General features: G+C 41.8%; 2 protein-coding genes across 3 annotated transcripts in view; both read left to right on the top strand.

Annotated features, from left to right (window-relative positions):
* Positions 1 to 684: 684 nt before the first annotated feature.
* On the top strand, positions 685 to 17,125 carry strn4 (striatin, calmodulin binding protein 4). Its single transcript, XM_085379380.1, has 18 exons — positions 685 to 1,181; positions 7,603 to 7,706; positions 7,880 to 7,956; positions 8,136 to 8,214; positions 8,354 to 8,539; positions 9,975 to 10,152; positions 10,244 to 10,400; positions 10,925 to 11,020; positions 11,355 to 11,473; positions 11,580 to 11,755; positions 11,857 to 11,904; positions 12,098 to 12,219; positions 12,305 to 12,472; positions 12,611 to 12,751; positions 12,884 to 12,982; positions 13,059 to 13,145; positions 13,563 to 13,751; positions 14,018 to 17,125. The coding sequence occupies exons 1-17, from the start codon at positions 867 to 869 to the stop codon at positions 13,730 to 13,732; spliced, it is 2,322 nt and encodes a 773-aa protein (XP_085235506.1). The 5' UTR covers positions 685 to 866; the 3' UTR covers positions 13,733 to 13,751; positions 14,018 to 17,125.
* A 2,701-nt stretch (positions 17,126 to 19,826) lies between these two features.
* The window catches only part of prkd2 (protein kinase D2), a 35,689-nt gene continuing 33,130 nt past the window's right edge, over positions 19,827 to 22,385 (top strand). Inside the window, exon 1 of one of the 2 annotated variants that reach the window (XM_085429212.1) lies at positions 19,827 to 20,901. In XM_085429212.1, coding sequence (XP_085285338.1) covers positions 20,551 to 20,901 — 351 coding nt within the window. In that variant the 5' untranslated portion in view covers positions 19,827 to 20,550. The remainder of the gene's footprint in view (positions 20,902 to 22,385) is intronic. The other variant, XM_085429213.1, reaches the window with a different exon arrangement.

Raw genomic sequence — 22,385 nt, 5'->3', positions numbered from 1 at the left:
TCTCTTACGTTTTAAAAGAATAGAAAAGCATATTGCTATAATATAAAATATGAGATATAACTGCAAATGTTATTGCAGAGGTTATAAGGATATAAGCAATACAAAAAAATATAAATATAAATATAAAGATGATATGGGGAAAAACTATAATTCACGTTAACATGTTATATATTACAAATGTGTCCCAAAGGCTTTTGTATTGCTGTTCTTGGCTATGGCTGTCTTCGTTTCACAATTTATTTTCCAAAAATCAAAAATCAAAATCAAAGATAAAATCTCGACCGGAAATAGCATTGTTGATCACTGCAGCTAACTTTTTCGTTCCCGAAACCATTCCTGCTCACAAAATGGCAGGAAATTCATTCCCCTAGCGACATGTTTATTGTCTATTATAGAAAACATGGCCCTTTATTTGTCACCCGCACTGGGCATTTCACGAGGAGGAAACTGATCTGGGATCCGGGATATACAAAATAAGAGCAGCAAAAAAAAAAAAAGGTTAACGTTTATTTTCAGGTGCATTACATTTAATAAACGCTGCCTGGTGTTACTTTATTTTGATGTTAGTTTTAAGACTGCACGTAAGCCGTTTTGTGAAAAGGGATTTGTTACGAAATCAATGGGGCCACGATGTTACACTGCGGTTAGATTGTGTTTTGCGCTGAAGGCTTGGAAGCGGAAGTGTATTATTTTACCAACAGAATAGTAATTTTTCTCTGTGCGTGTGAGAAAGGAAGAAAGGAGGGTAGCTTATAGTGAAGTGGAGCTGGGTTTGGAAAAGGGCACGGGGTACTTTTTTTATATTTATATTCGTCCATTCTGCCCGTTCCCATCTCATTATCCTGGCGAAAGGTTGAACAGTTAAAATGGAGGCGGACAGAACCGGCGGAGGATCTAACCCGAACTCCGGAGGCGGCGACGGCAGCAGTGGAACGGGGCGCAACCCAAACGGGCCTAAAGCAGGACCGGGCCAGGCGACATCAGCTGGTGGGACCGGGGCAATGGCAGCGGCCGCAGCAGCAGCCGCCGGGGCCGTCCCCGGACCGTTGCAGCAGTCACGGGAGCCGCAGGACGGGGAGTCGGGGATGACGCTTCCTGGGATCCTGCACTTCATCCAGTACGAGTGGGGACGCTTCCAGGCCGAGAAATACCGCTGGGAGGCTGAGAGAGACGAACTCAGGGTAAACGTATTCATCACTAACCCCGCGTTTGTGTAGCTGTAACGCCAAGGAAAGGCCTGGAAGGATGTCACCGGAGCTCCTCCGGTGTTGCTTCGCGGATGTACACATGCCCTGCTATCGGTCAGTTAGAGGATGACAAAATGCTAATAGGGCTAGCATTACAGTTGACCAGGATGCGTTATTACTATACAGTAGATGACAATGTGGGAGCTGTTTGACCTCCAGTTGGAAGAAGAAACAGCCACCAGCACTCTTTTAAACATAAAATATTTTTTGTGTCAATAATAATAATAATAATAACAATAAAAAAAAAAAAAAAAAAAAAAAATATATATATATATATATATATATATATATATATATATATATATATATGCCTTAGAAGCCTTCTGGGCTTCTAAGTCGATACAGTCAATACAGATACACACCACAAGATTAGATAATAGACTTTTATGTCTGCCCGGAATAGCAAGCAGGCTGTGGTGCAAATAAAGAGGTAGGCAAACAGTTTAGGTGTGGCTACCTTGTCTTTCCATATTATTTCGTGCAGGTACACATGGAACTCACGCTTGGGTCACACGTTATTTTAAGATTTCTGGCATTTTACTAGGATGTGCAAATACACGTTAGTTTGTAAGGAGACACTTATCTGATTCTTTTGTACCCCACACAGACAACTCAAGTGATCTGTGAGTCTGTTGTTGTGGTTAAAAAATGATAACAGTGTTAACCAGCTTTGATTTCCCTTAGCAGTTGCTGCATTCAAAATAATAAATGTGTAAGCATTCCTAAACTGCCCTTACTTAAGACAAGTCTCCCTAAAAACAGTAATTTGATGGCTGTGATATGTATTTATAAAATAATTTGCACAATTGATCAGTTTGACCTTTGAACTTAGGCGCACAACACAGAGATGAAGTTCATGAAGGGATAATGCTTTGTGATCTGTAGTACCAATGCCTCCATACCCATGGCACACACACAAATCAGCATTTTGAGCTAGGACCAGTTACACACACACACACACACACACACACACACACACACACACACACACACACACACACACACACAGTCAGTCAGTCAGTTGTGTGGTGTATCTGTGTCTATGTATGGACTAAAGTTGTATTTTCATTAGCAATGATTAATACATGAGTATTGATGAATAACAAGTGTTAGGATGAAAATTTGTAGTAGTCTATCTGCAGCCAAACTTGTGCTTGTACTTGTGTTTGTATATATTATCTTTACTATGAATAGTGTGTGATTAGTGTAGATTGACCTTAAAAACAATGCATCTGCCTATAGGCTAGAGAAGTTGACTTTCATTCTTAAAGGTAAATGGTTTAAAGCTGTAAAATACCCGCCCTCCAAGAAAACGAATGTGAGCTTGTGACTCGGTGCCATAGGAAACCCCATGAGCAATACCTGTCACAGTTATTCAGATGCCAACAGCAAAAGACAGACGTTGTACTATTCACCTCAGCTGTATGCATAAAATTAAAAGGCAGAGAGCATTACTGGACAGATTTTTCCAGGATTAAGAAAGGTTAGGAAAACATACAAACATATTTTACCTCTGCATTTGGACAGTTCATCTTTTGTGGTTATCCCTCAAGTAACTACAGTTCTTTTTTGTAATAAGAATGAACTCTGGAGTTCATGAGTTCGACAGAACCACAGAACCCCCCCCCCCCCCCCCCCCCCCCCAAAAAAAAAAAAAAAAATCATTTCCCACTCCTCTGTCACTGTGCTTCTCACATTGCCCCTAACTCAAACATACATAGTTATAAATAGTGGCTTGATAAAATATGAATGAACAATAACAAATGGGCAGTGCTTGCTGCTTTTATAAAAACGAGGGAAGAGCAGGGAATAGAAAGCAGAAACAGCCAATTGCTGTGTCCGACATGCCATTAAGTGCTTGTTATGGAACTTTGTATGTGCACATTGGCTGCACATGGTCTGGCTTCACGGGTACAATTAGCACCACGCTTGTGCTGAGAGAAAGAGAAGATAACTGGAGTGCCACGCTGAAAAACTGACCTAGCTTACAGTTTAACACCCACGGGCCAAAGGCCTCTGGCTTTTGTTGCCAACATGCTCTCCTCTCACTGAGCCAGTTAGTGTGCCCCCTGGTCATAACCTGCACAGTTAACATGCTGTAAATGTTTCCATAGTGTAGTTTGCTCACATGTTGTCTGCACATGGTATTTTCCACACTTTAATTTCAAAGGCTTTACTGAGTCACATGCAAAATTAACTCACAATCATTTGAGATCTGTGTGACTTTGTGTGCAACAGAGGAGATCTCTTCATGTGTGTCTTAGCATGTCTCTGCAAGATCACGACACGTGCGCCGCTAATGTGTTGGTGTGTAAAGCCACCTGTGGCGCTGTGTCTTCACTGACAGGTGGCTGTGGCTTTTGCCTGTCTATAATTCAATTACTTAAGAATCTGCTCTGTGAAAACACACACAGTAGCAGTCTTGTTTCTAACTAGGCATTGTTTTTGCATGAGAAGAATCCTAATTAAATCTACAGGGTATTCCTCAGATAGTCATTTATTCTACAGAGAAAAGGGATGACCTCAACCTGTTCCTCTTTAAAGTGTTCTCATTTTCAGCCATTTCATTTTATTAAGGATGTTAGTAGACATGTAGAATAGATTACTGGTGACCCAAATTACATCACGTCCTGTTTGGTGTGAGTCTTGCAGTCCCTGGGTACGTATCTCTAATTAATAGCTCTGTGTACTCAGCCGTGACACACATATGATGTCCATGTGTATTGTGTTGTTTCACAGCACTGCTCTTGCATTTGCAGTCTTCAACATGCAGCGTTCATCCTTTATTTTCCTTATTTAAAAATTTCCATTCCCTTTCTCTTAAAAAAAAAAAATTATATACTGTTTGTCAGTCAAGCATGTTGTAACCTTAGTCATAAAATCCCACTAATTGGGATGTCATTATCTATCTATCTAGCTACCACTCTTGGACTGCACACACAGTGTCACTAGCACACTCCAAGCACACTGTCCCAGAAAAGATTTTTTGCTCTACTTGTTTGCTCATGGATTCTCTCACGGGCTGCTGCTGATTTAAGGGATAAAAAGATAAAAAGATGGAGAATAGCCAGTGGAGGAGGAAAGCTGCCCTTGACCCTATTCTGCAGCTAGTAGAGAAGGACTGACAGAATAGGCTAAATGTGGATGCGCTCCATGCAACAGCAAACTGTGGAAAGGTCAGCGGCAGCGGGCCTCATGAAGGAAAACCCACCCACAGGAAGGCTAGATCAGATGGCGCGACAGGTTTGCTTGCCCCGTAGGCCCTTTGTACTTTAGCCTTTGTTAGTTTACCAACATATTATGAAGAAAGTAACCACAGTGTCATTGTTAGCTGGGCTATGATAAATGACACCCTAGTGGTTTTATTACTCTTTGACCTGTTTATCAGATGGAAGCAGATAGTTCTTTTGCTTTTGATATTAAAAGCAGTGATAGGTTTCTATCTGCTGCTCCACATCTGTTGTGATTGTCTCAACAGCTTCTGTTCTGACGTTAAGTGACAGTCTTGCAATAAGAGCACCTTGACTAGTGGATGAATGGACGGCCTTGTCTTAAAGCTCCTGGCCTGGATCCCTCACATGAGTGAAAACAAGAATTTGAAGCAGGCAAAGGGCAGAATGACAGAGACAAATGAAAGTGAAAAACAGTGCGGTTATTACATCCCCTTGTGTAATTACACAGTCTGCTGTAGCAGTCCCATGGTACAGCTTTTTTTTTCTTGTTCGTGTAGAAATTTTTAGTTTTAGGACCCTATTTTACTCACAAAGTCAGACATAGAAAGCAGCATTTGTTCTATTTTTAAAGTGAAACCGTAGAAAGGAAGAGCTGTTGGTAAGTCCTGCATAAACACTTCCATATAACAATAAACCCTTTGAACCTGTGTTTTGGTTACCTTTATGTATCAGAGAAAGGTTGCTCTTGCATTGTACTTGGGGTGTGTGTGCACAAATGCAGCCTTGTCTCCAACTTCGCCAACAAGACAGTGTCAAGGCTTTGAGGCATGAACCTGTCCTTCTAGGAGCACAGGGCGAGACTGGTACACAGGGGTGTGATGGTTATCCGTGTCCAAAGGCAAGCTGTAGCTTGTCTGTGTGTGAGTAAGAGTAGAAACGTGTGTCTTTGCCCCACGAGGGTGAAGTAAACACATTGATTTAATGCCTTATTCTTTTACACAACTGATCAAATTTACGCCATTAAAAGAGTTAAGTCATTATTCAAGAAGAGATTTACTGTTACTGTGTCTGTCTACAGGAGGCTGCTGCTGATTTAAGCACTTTTGTTCACTGAAGTACAAGTCTGGCTTATAATTAAGTTCACAAAAAGCACCTTTCTGCATCTGGTGTTATCTACATAACTTTTAGTCACAGTCTTTTAGTAAGCTTTTAAGCAGGACTTGTGTCAAGGCTGTCAGTACACTAAAAAATCTGTCTGAACAACTTGTTTACATACACAAAAGCTCCCTGAAAATTCCTCAAATACTGACCTCTACTTAAATCATAGTACACAGAACTGCTGATGTAAAACAATTATAGCATTTAGATTTGAAGTAGGTTTTTTTCCAAGCTCGGACTGCATTCCATCTGTGCTCAGCCATTTATAGTACACAGTATACAGTGTACATGCTGTGCCCACACCATGACATCGCCCAGCTTTGCCTATGTGGTAGTTTAGTAAGTTTATGCACATTCACATCTGATTATGTCGCTCTAAAACAAGTGTTTTTGCTTGCATGTAATGTGCAAAATACATCTTCTGCATCGTCCATTACAGAACCCAACTGCACAATTACTGCATGCATGTGTGGGAATGCAAGCCACAGAAATAGAGCAAATGAGTGAGACTGTGTCTTATGGATGGCTAAGCTAAACTGGTTTTCATTTCATCTCAGTTAATGGCTTAGATGTTATTTCAGTTAATTCATTAGTTATTCTACTTGTGAAAAGACTTTAGATAATGTACATGTACTGACCTGCTCCTCTTAGTTTAGGCCAAGAATAACCCCACAAAATCTCTGTTTTTCATGCCCCTATTAGCCCATGTCTACAGTGTTAATGTACTAGCTTTGAGAGTTCTCTCCAAAACTCTCAGATAAGCATATAAATTCACGTTGCATTAATCAGGATTACTCAGCAGCAGTAGCAGCAGTAGGAAGGTTTGCTTGGCAGATTATCCTGTGTTCCACTAGCCCTCCTAGCTGGTTACATGACTGTGTGTGTATGTGTGTCTGTGTGTGTGTGTGTGTCTGGGTATATATGTGCGCTTTTTCTCAGAGATTGACTACCCTTCCGAGCAGACCAAGTGTCTGCCCCGTGAGACGGCGTTTTTAGATTGTTCTAGTTTTATAGAATTGCGTATGTGTGTGGGAGCAGACTCGTGGACACAGACAGGGGCATGCAGAGGAGAAATGGGCTGTAAAACAAGCTGTATTAATGCTTCAGCACCACTTGGCACAGAGAGAGAAAATGCCTGTTGTGCTTGCAGTCACCATCCTGGGAGTAGAGACAGGGTTAGGGCTTTTTAACCTACTTCTGACAGGGATCACTGTTTAGTTAGTTAGTTTGTTAGTTGTTTGTTTGTATTGTTTCTCCTCACTTGGGCATTTTTTTTCTCCTTCTAAAAGCAGGCAGGATATTTGTTGCCTGATGTTAAATGGGTTTTGCACAAAAGTTGCATACTGTGAGCAGGCACAGCCGGGTTGAAACCTGCATTAGCAATCTTTGTCATTAAGTCTGGCAAATATTTCACATTTTTGTCAATTCTTGCATTATGATGGCTTACTCAAGGGAAACCCTGTCTCGGTGTAGTGCTTGGAAGCCGTGTCATCACTCTGTAGTCTCTTATTACCTTTCTATCTCTCAGAACTCACTGGGGAAAAGTCAGAACAGGCAGAACATTTCTTTCCTCAAGGTAAGAATTTTATCAGCAGTGAGGAAGGAAATGGACAGGAAATGAGAGAGGAAACACAGCAAAGGATGGGTCTTGAAAGAGGGTGTTTGAATTTGGCTGCTCCATGTCTTGTTTTTCCTCCTTTGCAGATGCGCAGTGAGGCCTCGGTTAGGAAAGTTAAAATAAGAGCCCTATTCCACAACCCTCTACTTATTGCTCTTGGCTTTCAGAAGTCTTTTTTTCTTTTCTTTTTTTTGCACAGCTAGTCACATCAAACCTTTTTGTTCAGTCTCTCATTGCGATGTTTTGTTGATGTTGAATGATTTACTTTTCACCCCAAACCGAGACGGTGCATGCATTTTGTAACTAATTCTTTTCCAGGTCCCAATTTATCTTACTTTTGTTTATGCTTATATGGACAGATGTGGTGTGCGCGTTCCTCACCATGCTGTGTATATGTGTGTTTCAGGCTCAGGTTGCGTTTCTTCAGGGTGAGAGGAAAGGGCAGGAGAATATGAAACAGGACCTGGTGAGGCGAATCAAAATGCTGGAGTACGCCCTCAAACAAGAGAGGTAAAACGAATGCCTGGAAAGCCCCCCCTTTCTGTCCTAGTCTCCTTATGTCTGTTACTCTTTCAGTCTGTCCTGGGAGTTTGCATGCTCCAGGCATAATGATTCTTCTAGTGAAAGATGTATTTGTGGAAGCTCAAAACGTTGCCCTCAAGTGTTCCTTTGTTGCATTACAGGGCTAAGCACCAAAAGCTGAAGACAGGAAATGACCAGAGTCCTGGGGACAAGAAACCAGAGACAGAGGCAGATCAACGTATGTTTGACCAAGTCCTTATGTGCTCTGTAACTTGGACCCAATATGTTGTCTGCTTCTGTTACATTTAGATTCCTGTTTAGCGTTGAGCGCAGTTCGAAGTTTCTGCTTCTCTCTTTTTCTTCTTTTCTTCTCATGCCCTGCTGTTGCATCACTATTGAACAATCTATTTTCTGTAGTTCCCAATGGGCCGGCTGAGTCAGATTCAGAGCCAGCCAATCAGATGTCCTGGAAGGAGGGACGTCAGCTACTACGCAAGTAAGGCTTCATCATCATCCGTTCCTTTTTATCTCAGTGCCATATTAATGTGTTCCATCACAACTTCATCGTAGACATTACAATTCTGATCTAGGCTTAAATGATTCATTTATATGACCATGTGTGTATGTGGATGTAGATATCTCGAGGAAGTGGGTTATTCAGACACCATTCTGGACATGCGTTCTAAGCGCGTGCGCTCCCTTCTTGGGCGGAGCAGCCCTGAAGCTAACGGGCCCCCACCCAGTGAAAGCTGTCCTGAGCCTGAGCCACGAGCAGGTGGAGAGTCCTTGTTGGTCAGACAAATAGAGGAACAGATAAAAAGGTGAGACAGTGGAAACACACGCCCCTCTTTGATCTTACACCACAGAAGAGCTCCAATGTGAACATTGATGACAGAGTAAACATTTGTTTTTTGCAGCACAAAAGCCTTTTTCTTTTCTTCTTCTTCTTCTTCTTCTCCTTTTTTTAAATAGATGTACTTGATGTAAAGCTACTCCTTAAAAACTGAACTTTTCACTGCTGCTTGTGAAAGGCTGCAACTTGTAAAAATTTGTCTTTCACAGAAAGCATTTACTTGCAGTCTCGTGCCAAACTTTACAGACAAGTGCGATTTTTACATCACTTCATAATCAAACTAGTTCACTAACATGGCAGACTTGCATATGAAGCCATCCCTTAACCTTCCGACAAACACTTCTTACATTAAGTGTATCTGCATTTGACCTCATATATCAGGATTTAACCTGTCTGACTATTTTCCAGTATGGTAGTAGTTCATGGTATCCTTTTATAAACAGTGGACAATATCCAAATTATAAATCCATTTGTGTCTTAAAAATTAATTAAGCGATGGGTTGTTGTATGAGATAACTGTCACTGTATCATGAGACTGCTTAGTGAACAAGATTCGTGTGGAATCTTTCTGCACAAGCAGAAATGTGAAGACGGTGAAACAAAAGCACAGTTTAAACTCCGAAACTGGCAAAATAACACATGACAGAAGAGGTCTAAAAGTGAGGGGATTCCTCATCATGCAAGTCAGGATTTTTAATGAGCACTGGAGGTAAAATTAAGATAGATGTCACTGAAGTGTGCAGAGAGGCTCAGAAGTAAATTTTATAGCTAAATGTGGCATGTTTCATTTTTAATTCATGATAAATAGGGAGTTAAAAGGTCTGGGGTTGATTCTAAGTATTAAATTTGCATTTGATAGCTATTCATGGGACTCTCAACCTTCACTTTGAGTTAAGGAGGCCACCATTCAGCTGAAAATAAACCATACCAAATAGCAGAGATTTTAGCACTAACCAAATTAACAAACTGGTACATTCTTAAGAAAGAATGCAGCATAAAATAGCCCACTGAAAACAACTAAAGTGGGTGATTGCAGAAATATTTCCAGCCAAGTCTGTGGAGAAGGTAGTTTTCAAATCTAGAAACACCACAAAAGGGTTTACCACAAGATGCAAAGCAGTGGGAACACACAAGCACAAAAGAGCAGGCTTTGAACAGAGAAAACCAACAGAAGGAAACAACAGATCAAACGGTCTTCCATTGAAATACTCTGATGGTGTTGTCCAGAGGCTACTGTGCTACCCATAATTCACAGGTAGCTCACAGCTGTTACAACTATGGGTTTTGAAATAATTTAAAAACAGTAAAACAATGTAAACAATAAATATATAAATAAGCAGTCCTTCTGTTGATCTTTGAGTGAAACATGCAGTCAAGATACTCAGCTGTGCATCTCTTTGTAGGAATGCGGGCAAAGAAAGCTCTAAGGAACGTGTGGGGGGTTCAGTGCTGGATAAGATCCCCTTCCTTCATGGCTGTGAGGACGATGACGAAGACGACAGTGACGAGGAAGATGAATTCCAAGGCATGGCCACCGATTGCATCGATGGCCCGCGCAAGAACAAAAAGTCTCGCGTGAAGGTACGACAGGCTAAATAAAGAATGACCAAGAAATGTTTTCACAAAAAAATGAATAAATAAACAACAACCTTGCTTTCTGCTGTGTTCTCAGATGGGTTCGGAACCTATGACCACAGATATGGACCCTGAAGACGAAGAGGACGAGGATGACTCGGAAGACGCCCTCAATGAGTTTGACTTCCTGGGCTCAGGGGAGGATGGGGAGGGGGCGGGAGAGGCCCGGATCTCAGGGGATGGACGGGAGTTAGGTACGCTGTTGCCTTAGCAACATCATGAGCACAAGCACTGCCAGGATCACTGCCATAAATGTATCTGTCTTTATTGCCCCTATCCTTGCTCACCTTTTTTTTCCTTTACTTCTCATTGTGTCTTGACATCTCTTCTTGTCAATAAAACCAACCTCTTTTCCCAACCACCTGTCTCTCTGTCCTGTTTCACAAGCTGTCGGTCTGTGACTCCTCAGAGCTGTGTAGCTGTCATCTTTGTCTCTAGATGTACTTTCTGTGGTCCAGGGCCATTTCAGAGGTTACCACGCATGCTGCCTTTTTTTTTTATGTGTTCACATTTCATATTTAGAATCATATTTGCACTGTAGATGTGCTTTTGTAAATAAAATTGTACAAGTTTATGTTGTCATTACACGTAAAGAATGAAGTTTGCCTTTTAGCTTCTTTCTGCCTTTGTCTCTTATCTGTCCAACTGCTGACCTCCCCGGCCTTCCTCGACCTCTCCGCATGACGGTATTGTGTCTCTCTCCTCTTGCTGGGTTCAGAAAACCGCAGGAACAAGTTACAAGGAATGATGTCAGATTTCCCCCCTAAACCTACCCCGCCCCCTTCTGTATCCGGACAGGCTCGCTCCGGGGAAGGTAAGACTTCCCTACAAAATATGCCAATAAAAACATCAATTATTCTCTGCCGAGCATTGCGTTTTTAGTCTTCCCCCGTGCAGTTGTAGCTTAGTTGCTGAATCTCAAATTTAGATGTTTGCGTAGGGGTATGCTTGCAAGGTTTCTCCTGCAACTATAAATATTTCCTGTGGTACACAGTGTGGGAGTAGGGAAGTGGAATAAATGACACTGTTCTACAACTATCTAGGACTTATCACGATATTTCAAAGTGATCTCACCATCCTTTTCTAGATCCCTGACATTTGTCAAGATGAAATCATATCTCTTGTGCTTTTCCATTTACAACCTCCAGGTGGTGCCCTGGGTTTCTCCTCTGATGTCTTCATCATGGATGCTGTTGGCGGAGGTGACATGAACCTGGGAGAGCTGGCTGATCTCACTGTTGCCAATGACAATGATCTTTCCATGGATGTAATTGCATATTTTGTTCTGATCAATACAAACTATGCAATACAAGCTACATACGTACAATGAAAACATTTGAATGTTCCCTCTTTTCAAACATGTGTCCCGTCAGTTGCAGGATAACAGAGAAGAGTTTAAAAAGACATGGAACCCCCGATTCACACTACGCAGCCACTTTGACGCCATCCGCGCTTTGACCTTTCACCCGAGCCAAGCAGTGCTGCTCACAGCCTCTGAGGATGGCACACTAAAACTCTGGAACCTCAACAAGGCAATGCACTCTAAAAAGTAAGAACCCTACTGGTGACGATGTTTTTAAATGAAGACGTGTTATTCTCTGCCACACAAATATAAACTCCAGATCTCATTTTAACGGTGTCTCTCCACAGGAATGCGGCTTTGGACGTTGAACCCATCTATACATTTAGAGCACACAGGTGAGTTCAGCCTGAGAACAATAAAAATGCTGCAATTTTTTTTCTAAAAATGAATGATTAATGCAATCATTTTCAAATTAAATGCTGTGAATACAAAAAAAAAAAGGGATGAACACGAGGTTTTTGTTTTTTGTTTTCTTGGGGGGAAAGGGTGATGTCATTTATACCTGCTTCTCTTTTGGTCTTGCTCTAGTGGAGCTGTTCTTTCACTGACGATGGGTGAAGATGGAGAGTCCTGCTACAGTGGAGGTCTAGATGGATCCATCAGGTGTTGGAAGATGCCGGACCTGAATGTAGATCCCTATGATAACTATGGTGAGTCATTCTTAACTGCTAATTATATAGCAGAATCACAAAGTTTAGTTTTTCTTTTTTTTAAATTATGTGATTCTTTATCCAGATCCTGGTATTGAAAGCAGTGTACTAGCAGGCCACGAGGACAGCGTGTGGGGTCTGACTTACTCTGCAGTTCACCATCGTCTTGCCTCATGTTCAGCAGATGGCACCATTCGTATCTGGGATCCTCAGAACTCATCCCCCTGCATGTCTGTCTTCAATAAGGAGAGAGGTAGACATTTGTCTTGACTTTGTGGGTTTGCTTTGGCGCTTTTTCTATTCAGATCCCACATCCTCATCACGTTCCATTGTTTGTTTGGTTTTTTGTGTGTGTGTGTATTTCATTTATTTATTTATTTATTTTTCCTAGAGCACGGAACACCCACCTCAGTGGCGTTTGTAGCCACTGATCCCAACCAGGTGGTGGTGTCATTTGATGGCGGTGAGACCCTCCTGTATGACCTCAACACAGAGCAGAGTGTCACTATGCTAGATACACAGACCAAAGATGGTATGTTCTGGACACAGTCTCCAACATAATGTGCAACACTTTTTTTTTTTTTTTTTTGTTGCCACAAATAATAATTTGGTGAGAAATCATTAAATTCTTCTATTAGACTGAATGTGATGTCTTCCTTTGCAGGCAGGGAACTGATCAACCGTGTCGTCAGTCACCCTTCTGAGCCCATCTCCATCACTGCACACGAGAACCGCACCATCCGCTTCCTAGACAACAAGACAGGTATGTGCAGGAGGTGTACTGATGATTACTGAAATGTGTTTTCTCACATGCATCTGAATAAAAAATTTTTGTGCAGGTAAAGTTGTCCACTCGATGGTTGCGCACTTGGATGCGGTCACCTGTCTTACTACAGACCCTAAAGGCACTTACCTCATCTCTGGCAGTGAGTACTCGGCTTTACTGTGTGCTTACTTAGCTAAGTATCCTAGGCTTAATTTTTAAAATGCTCCTCTGTACACCGAGAAACATCTGTTTAATATCACCTGCAATCTGTATACAAGTAGCTTTTTAAATCACAAATTAATTGATAGTAATAGCAAATTTTAAACAGGGAAATTAAATGAGTTTTTTGTTTAGTTCTTTTGAAGAAATAGGAGATTATTTATGGCTTATGAGCAAAAAGTACCTTAAGAAATCCTGTAAAATCTGTAGTAACCGCAAAATATAACATATCACACTGTAGAAGAGGCGTGTGTTAAATCTAGGTTGTAAAAGGATTCCTTTACATTGTTCTCCGCAGTCATCCCTGCCCCTCGTAACACTGCTGTCTTTGCTTCCTCCCACTCCTCACCTCTTACAGGCCACGACTGCTCGGTGCGCTTATGGATGCTGGACAACAGGACGTGCGTGCAGGAGATCACTGCCCACAGGAAGAAGCATGATGAGGCCATTCATGACGTGGCCTTCCACTCTTCCCAGCCCTTCATTGCCAGCGCCGGCGCAGATGCACTTGCCAAAATCTTTGTCTGACATCACTGTCGTCGTTCTGGTGAGATGGAGGGTGCCAGGAAAGAAGCAGTATGGGGCGAACAGGGAGCGGGTTTTTTAGGAGTTTTTTTGTGAGGAGCCATAAATAGTGAAAAACAGATGGCAATGTCCTCTTGTTATTTACTAACAAGAAAACATCCCTTTATATATTGTTGGATTTTTAAAATCCCTTTAAATACCAAATTGTGCTTCTGTTGTCCCCTTTTTTTATTGGTGTTTCGAGTAGTTCTGAAAAGCTGCTTTCTTTCCCTCCCTTTCTACTTTTAGAGTCCTACATCAATAACTGGGCCAAAAAAGACTGAAGACTACAGTGGATACATTTCACCTGCTCATACATACACACACACAATTAGTCCTGCACCCCACTGGCTGGGTCATCACCACAGGACGTCAACCATCAACTTCCTCCCCCTCCGCTCCGAAAACTCCTCACAGTTCTCTAATGCCTCAGTGACTTCTTGTAATACTAATCACATCTTGTAATGCTTTTTTATAACTTTCAAACTCTGGCTGCTCTGTTTTCAAGTAATCATATTTGGAGTAACACTTTTCTACACTACAATATTCTGTTCTTTTTTTTCCTTTCCTTTTCACAAAGTACTATGTGTGTACGCTTGTGCGCTTCAAGTGCTTGCACAATGCTTGCATTTCACTGAGAGCCGAGGGGGAAACACTTGATTTTAAATTGTTTATTTTTTTTTTTAACAGTTGAAACATTGCTTGTGGCTAACACACATACGTAGGCTTGACTTAAAGGAATAACAGTTCTCGGCATTGACGGAAAACACCTGACCTAACCTCTGCATTGGGAATCAATGTGTTGCATTCCAAAGACTCGGTGAGGAGGATGTGTGTGTGGTGTTGGAGGATGTTTGAGTTAGTCGTGTGTGCTGTGAGGAGGCACTAGAAAGCTGAATAGTGTTGATTGAACAACCTAGTTTCATTGTATGTCTGATTGCTATAGCGTCCCCATGATTCTGCCTCTACGTATGTGTGTGTGTGTGTGCGTGAGATTAGATGTCACTTAGATAACTCTCACAAACTTATTTCTACAGATGTACAGTGCGTATAGAGTCTCTCACACCGCATGAACCAGCTTAGGATGGATATGACTGAGCATAGTTAAAGTCTGTAGACTAGAGAGGTGCGAGGCTGGTCTGGTGCTTTTTACTGTACAGAGGAGTGTATGTGAGTGTGTGTGTATGTTTGTATATGCACTAGTTCAACCACGGTGCTATGAAAGACTTCATCAGTCTTGAGTCAGAATCAGGGACATGTTTTGTGAGTGTTTCTCTCTCACTGGTCCACACGTGTACGTTCAGTAAAATCATCATTCGTGTGACATTTCGCTGTTGGATCATTTCATTAATTGTGGTCAAATTTCAGAATTGACAGTCCATCCTAGTTATGTTTTTCATTAGAGGGATGTGCATATGGTCGGCTTTGAGTGTCTCCGGCTCGAGCAGTGCATCGAGCTGGTAATTATTTTACAGTGGAGGAGCTCGGATGAGAGATTGTCTCTTTGAAGTCGGTGCCAGTTTTTTTTTTGCAGGCTGCTCGCGTCTCGTGATTGTTTTTATTTATTCGGGCTTTCACAAAAGGCTGACATCACCTTTACTCGAGTGATGAGGTGAGGATTTCTTCTTCTTGAATGATGAACACAGGGAGCACATTAGCCGCAGAACTAATCTAGTGAAGCGTGTGTCCTCTTCCTGAAGAGGGATGCTGGACGGGTTTAAAAAAATAAACAAATACTCCATTTTAAATTCAGCCATACAAAAAAAGTGTTGATTTAAGACGTCTGACTCAGTTTAGGAGGTAAACTGTCAACTTTTGGCTCAGCTGGAAGCATCATTATTTTGAGACCCATGTTTGTTGATGTCCTGCATTTGTGCTGTTGACTACAGGACAGTTTGTTTGCTTTAAGTTGCCTCTTCACAGCTGACCTCATCCCAGATTATTTTTTCATTACCTTTAGAAAACCTCTAAAATCTGCACTCGGTTAGGCGTCAGCTCTTCAAGATTACACACTGTGTGTCACACTGGTGGTCAGATGACAGCTTAACTCTTTACCCCTTGAAAGCCTACTAGAGGTAACCCTTGAAGCGCTTTCCTGACTGAGCGGCCTGCTTATAGAACAAAATGACTGAGTTTGCATCAGAAGTTTATGAGGGTGGTCTCTGCCTATTCAGCTACCCTTGGAAAAACCCAGAACTATTCTAAAGGTCATCAAACCACACCTGCATCCATATGTACTGAGGCGGCAAAGCTTCTTATTAAGAATACAGGGGAGGTCATCAGATGTTGTCTTTATGGGGGAAAGAGTTAAAGTTGGCTGGAGCTAAACACTTTTAATCACTGGTGACACTAGCATTCATAGTTCATTTATATATATATGTAGTGAGAGATTTTTTTTTCTCTCCAAACAGAGTGGAAGACTGTTGTGTGAAATTAGACAAGATGTCACACTGCTGTTCCTTTGACACAAGTCTGTCAAAGACAACAACACGGGGCAACTACATTATTATACTGCTGCTGGGCATGACGTCCTATTATCACGTATTAACTATTTGACCCCTTGTTGCACTATATCTAAAAGTGAATGCTTTACATTACAAGAGGATAGACAGGGTGCAGAAACGATGTATTCGATCTGAAGCGAATACTACAAACGTGGAACTGTTGCCGTTCACGGTTATATGACAGCGGGCGTTACTGACACTTTCTTCTCGCTCTGAGCTACTATGTCCCCTGTCTGAGAATGACGACAAATCAGTGTGACTCATCAATAAGAGGAAAACAAGAGGAACTCGAAGCAGAGGTTGTAAATGATGGTTAGAGTTGCCATTATGTGCTGTAAATGTCCATCATTTCTTTGTTTTCTTTCATTTTTTTCTCTCTCCTTTGGTTATGAATATGATTATTAAGATGTAAGAATACTGTAGTATCATAAGTGAATCATTCTTCCTTGCTAGGCATAGAACTTGCTTGTGATTGATAATGGCAATGTAAAACTTGTAAAAAAGCAAAACGATTAAAAAACACGAAAAACAGACGAAAAGAAGATTAAAAAAAAACAAAATCTGTTACCAGTCGGAGGCCAAGGTAAAGAACTCTCATTTCTTTGTGTTTTTTATTTTTTTATTAGCAATTTATCACTGTGTGATATTTTGTACATCATATTAAGCTGTATTCAAACAATTTCCTCCAACTACAAGGGATAAGAGACCTGCTTTTTATTAATTTTGTTTTATTATATATTTTTGAACTGCATTTTAGCTTGTATCAAATGACTTTTCTCTTTTTGTTTACGGGTCCCCTGTTGTATGTCATTAAGGAAGAAAAGACAAAAAAATGAAAATTTTGTACAGTGAATTGAGAGTTGAGTTTTTTCTTGTCTGTCTGTCTTTCTTTCTACTAAAGGATGCCGTACTTGGAAATACATGAAGATACATGAAGGTGTGATCACTTACACTGTAATCCTTACTTATGATGATCCGGTATAGAAGTAGGGTGATGAATTACTAGGAATTTATTTTCCAGCTTTCACACAGTAAAGTTAAAGATTGGTCTGAAGATTTACATCAGAGACTTTCCTGACTTTCAGGCCTTATGTATACAAACTCCACATGTCCTATAACATGGCTTGATGTCATCTGTCATGGACTCTCTGTGTCTGGTAAATTTCATGACAGTCTTTTGATGTCAAACTCTGCATACATTGTTCATACAGTGTAACCTCATAATGACTTAACTATTCTTGAAACTAGTGTATAAAAGAAGTTAGGTTTTAGTCGTCAAATCTTGCAGTTACAAATGCACTAATTTTCACTGAGTGAGTGTGTTCATTATTACATGTTCAACTGCATAGTAACACAAATAGCTAAGCAGCCAATCACGTGTCAGCAATTTACAGCATTTAGGTATACAAACATGGTGAAGATGGCCTCGTGTCAGCAGAAGGGGGGAATAAAAGGGCTTTAAGTGACTTTGAACATTAAGTATTTCACAGATCACTGATCTGCTGGGACTTTCCAACATAACCACACAACAGGATATACACACTCACCACTTCATTAGATGCACCTCGCTAGCGCTGGGTTGGACCCCAGAACGACCTTAATTCATCATGACACAGATTCAACAAGGTGCTGGAAGTATTCCTCAGATATTTTGGTTCATATTGACATGATAGCAAAACACAGTTGCTGCACATCCATGATGTGGCTAGCAACAATACTCAGCTAGACTGTGGTGCTTAAAAGAATAATCATTTGATACTAAGGGGCCCAAGGTGTGCCAAGAAAATGTCCTCCACACAAGCCAGGATGGACCCAAGCTTTCATATTGTTCTCACTAAATCCTGACCCTACTATTTGAATGTTCTTTTGTCCAGTTTTAGTGAACCCCTGCACGTTGTAGGCTCAGTTGTCAGCTGACAGCAGCGATACCCAGTGTGCTGCTCTGCTGCTGTAGCCCATCTTCTTCAAGTTATGATCGCGTTTAGCATTCAGAGATGCTCTTCTGGTTGTTACAAGTGATTTTTTGTGTCACTGCCTTCCTATCAGCTTGAAGCAGCCTGGCCATTGTCCTTTGACCTCTGGCAAAAGCTTTTTAACATAGGGAACTGCCACTCTCTGGATATTTTCTCTTTTTCTCTTTGGACCATTATCTGTAAACCATAGAGATGGTTGTGTGGAAAAATCCCAGCAATGATGCCACTTCAAAGTCACTTAAATCGCTTTTCTTCCCCAATCCGATGCTTAGATTGAACTTGTCTTGATGTTAACCATAACCCTAAGTGTACTGAGTTGTTGTCTTGTGATTTTGCTGGTTATTTGCTTAAAAGTATTTGAGCAGGTGTGTATGTATGTAATGAAGTGGATGGTGTGTATAAAATAAATAGTAAGTCTTTATTGTTTGGCTAACATGCAAACATGCAAACATGCACATATGTATTTAACGCATACTCATTGTGGGCTATAGCATGTTCTGGTACATGGTGGTTTAGTTTCATGCCTTCATTCAGTGGTTCTAAAACTTCTTCTCGCAGTTCACACTTCCTGTCCCATATGTTTAAAATAATCCTTTTAGAAAGTGAAAAAAAAGAGGATTTAAACAACATCACAGTTCCCCCTCATCAGAGAGGAGGTGGCAATTCACTGGGGAGCAATTGCCTTTTAAGGAACATCCTTTAACATCATCAAACACCTGATTATCAATTTCCCCCCATGTCCCCATGTCATTTATAACCTAAGATGTAACCTGCAGCTTAACTAATGCTTGGGAATCAAACATTTTATATCCAAATCACACAGGGTCTGTAAGATCCGATTTTATCCAACACTGCCCCCTTGTGGTGGCAAATCGAATCAATTCAAGCGTTTTGTTTTCTGTCTTGTTTCATTCAAGTCTAACTCGCCTTATTTAATTTGTATGAAATGAACATCGGGAGATGCCTTCACAGATATAAGCGCGACAGTGGCACTGAGATAAACTGCACACACTGTTTTTTTGCTTAACCAATCAGAGCGGTTTATTAGAACTTCAACTAGGAAACCACAAATTTCACAAGCATTCTTACTGTGTTAAATGATTAGATTACCAGTGAGGAGTCACAGTCACGCTGATAACTTCATTAACCAAACGTTTTTTTTCCTTTTAATCTGCTGCATACAGCGTGTCATTGTCCAAACCCACCCAAGTCACCACTCTCAGTCCATGAAACTTCTCAATTTTCATGAAACCTGGAGCATGGAAAGAACCTTCCATAGGTGCGGTCCTTTTTCTGCAGTTTATGAGAGGCGTGTCTCCCCCCCAAAAACAAAATACAGAGGAAAAATAAGGCAATTTTAGGAAAGACAGAAGGTGGCTTGTGAACTTAAAGGAAGGACGAGGAAGCGGTGGGAGGGGTTTTATGCGTGAAGCAGCGCCCTGGGCCATGTATCTATGCTGTCTCCGGCTACAGGAGGGACCAAACAAGACAAATGTCCCTAAACTAAGGAAGGGAGCCAGAAGAGGAAAGGGAGGAGGGGGAGGTTTGGGAGTCAGGACTTTCTGAATGCCTATTGGCTTCAAGATGTGTCCGTCATTTCACTTCCTCCTTGTTTAGCGTAAGATGCGAAGGCAGGAGGGAGGGTAGAGGGAGGTACCCTCAGACAGCGCTTTTCGCTCTCTTCTTTTTCACAAAAAAGACCGAACAGGGGTTGAAACTGAAACAGGGCAAGGTCTCGTAAAAAGGAGTGCGGTCTCTAGCTCCCCTTCATTCTCACTGTTTCCTGTTTAAAGGAGGCCATTTTGTAAGTGAGCCTGGAGAAGAGCACAACAAAGTTTGGGCATTGTTGTTGTTTTCTTTCTCTCTCTCTGCCCGCGGCGGAGAGTTTCACAACCAAGTTTGGACTTTCTCCTCTGCAGAGCAGCGCCTTTTGGATGCGAGAAGTGAAGGAGGGGTGGAGGAGAGAAGGCTGGAGGTGTCGTGTTCTCAGACTCTTTACTTTGTGAGTGTTTCTCTCTCTCACACACACACAGGCACACACCGCTCACGCCTGCCATGCCTGAACAATAAGCGAAGCCTGGAGAAAAGAAGTGCTCCTTCCTGGATAAAGATTTTCTTCCTTGAGCTGCTGGAAGGAAGCGGGTTTGACGCGGGACTCGGAGGAAAGCGGAGCCGTCCACTCAGCGTGCGTGCGTGTGCGTGTGTATCCATGTTTCAGCGTGTGTAGCCCTCCGCTTGAATGAGTGTTGCTTTTCCGAAAACTTCAGACTGCACCTGCGTGTTTGTGAGAGCCAGCGGACTCTGAATGGCTAATGCTAGCCCTTGTATGCCCTCGGGGGCGGCGATGGCTCAGGTCTTCTTCCCCCCAGGTGGCACCTTACCATCAAGCTCAGCTTTGATCCAGCAGGGGACCCCCATCGCCATACACTCTTTGCCCACACCGGGTGGCTTTCCTGTGATGGAGCTGACTCCAGGGCATGGTGGTGGTGCTGGGGCTGTGATGCCCGTGATCCCCGTAATGCCCACGATGCCCCAAACTCCAGCAGGGGTGTCCTTCATCATCCAGATTGGTCTGACCAGAGAATCTGTCCTCATGCCCCAGGCTGCTGACCTGGCCTATGTGAAACAAATGGCCTGCTCCATTGTTGACACCAAGGTAAGAAGCGGGTGGGTGTTTGTGTTTTCTCCAGATGGAAACCGTTTTAGGTGCAAGCCCTTCGTGGCATGTGTAGTTTTCATACCTGTCAGGTGAACAGTTTTTGTTACACCTTTCACTTTCAGCCTGTGTGTGTGCTGATCTTGCAACAAACTCTTTGCGCGCACTCCATTGTTATCAAATTGTAATGAAAGTGGCAGAAGTTTCTAGAATAAACAGGTCCGAGGACAGCGATTAGCATTTTTCCCTGTTTCCCTTTCCCTGTTTTCCCTGTTTAGTCTTCCCTTATTCAGCGTGTATGCGAATACAAAGAGGTTGATATTTGTCACTTTTATCACTTAGTTTCTTTCCCATTGCGTAAAAAGGCTGATTTAGTGCAGGTTAGTGGCATCTACATTTATACATATATAATTAGACGAGCTTCGCCCATTTACTGTGACCTAGGGTTGTAATGGTCAACGTTGCTTTCACTTCTCCATGGCGCAGCATCGGAAGTTTTGCATGTCATGGCATACGAACACATTTGGCCAATTTTAGTTCTGTGCCGTACGCTTCAGTGATCTTTTTTATCTTCTGCTGTCAGTGATCATCAACACTTGTTTTTGTCTTACTTTGCACGCACTGTTTTCACCTTAATGACCTTAATGTGTGTTTTTTTTTTTAAAGCACATCTTTTAAAGGACTTGTAGCCTTCTCAGGTTTTACATGTTCAGTAGGAAAATTGTAGATTTCTTGCACAAAACCCCCAAAACACCCTTTTAACTGAAAGAGAAAACCTCAAAAAACACACGTGCAGAGAAATGACTTTTTTGGGGGGGGGAGGGCAGTGACATCCTCTTTATAACAGGAAGCAACAAGTGTTATGGGAGATATTACATCTTTTTTTAAAAATTGAGAACTGTGCTGAATTGTGCTGATTTATTCAACCGTATAGTGTAGTTCCAGAGAACGGTTTTCATTTTAGTGTGTATCCACACGCATACAGGAAATAACATTATCCATTCACTTAAGGTGGCAATTTGAGCAGTTTATGTGTTTTTTATTTGCCAGCTAGGCTGTTGGGTGATTAGCAGATTTCCACAGCCTGCTCAGAGCCGTTCTGTAAAACTCTCCATTACTGAAAATGTTCCAGGAAGCAGTGGTAACTCTCTCCAGCCAGTTTACCCTCTTTGCTAATCTGTTCCTGTGCACAACAGTCTTTGTTCTCCTTGGTCATATGAGTGGCTCACCGCCATGCTCTTGGTATAATTCGGAGACACAGATAATTCAGCAGTGCATCTGCATCTGATGCTTTATTTGTATCAGACACAGTGTTAGTCCAACTAAAGAGCCATTTGATGGCAAAAGATGTGTTGAGTAATGTAAAGAGAGGCTGTTTCCTTTACTCTGCTATTTGCTGTTTTCACACTCAGTGTAGCCCTCAGGTATTTCTTCTTCTTTGTCCTGCTTTTTCCAATTTCCAAACTGTTTCCAGGTTCCGTAAT

The sequence above is a fragment of the Rhamphochromis longiceps genome, linkage group LG14 (assembly GCF_057381845.1).
Source record: "Rhamphochromis longiceps isolate RC_006_pf linkage group LG14, R_longiceps_female_GT1.1, whole genome shotgun sequence".
Taxonomy (NCBI): domain Eukaryota; kingdom Metazoa; phylum Chordata; class Actinopteri; order Cichliformes; family Cichlidae; genus Rhamphochromis; species Rhamphochromis longiceps.
The sequence above is the reverse complement of the archived record's forward strand: the minus strand, read 5'-3'. Positions and strand labels throughout refer to the sequence as shown.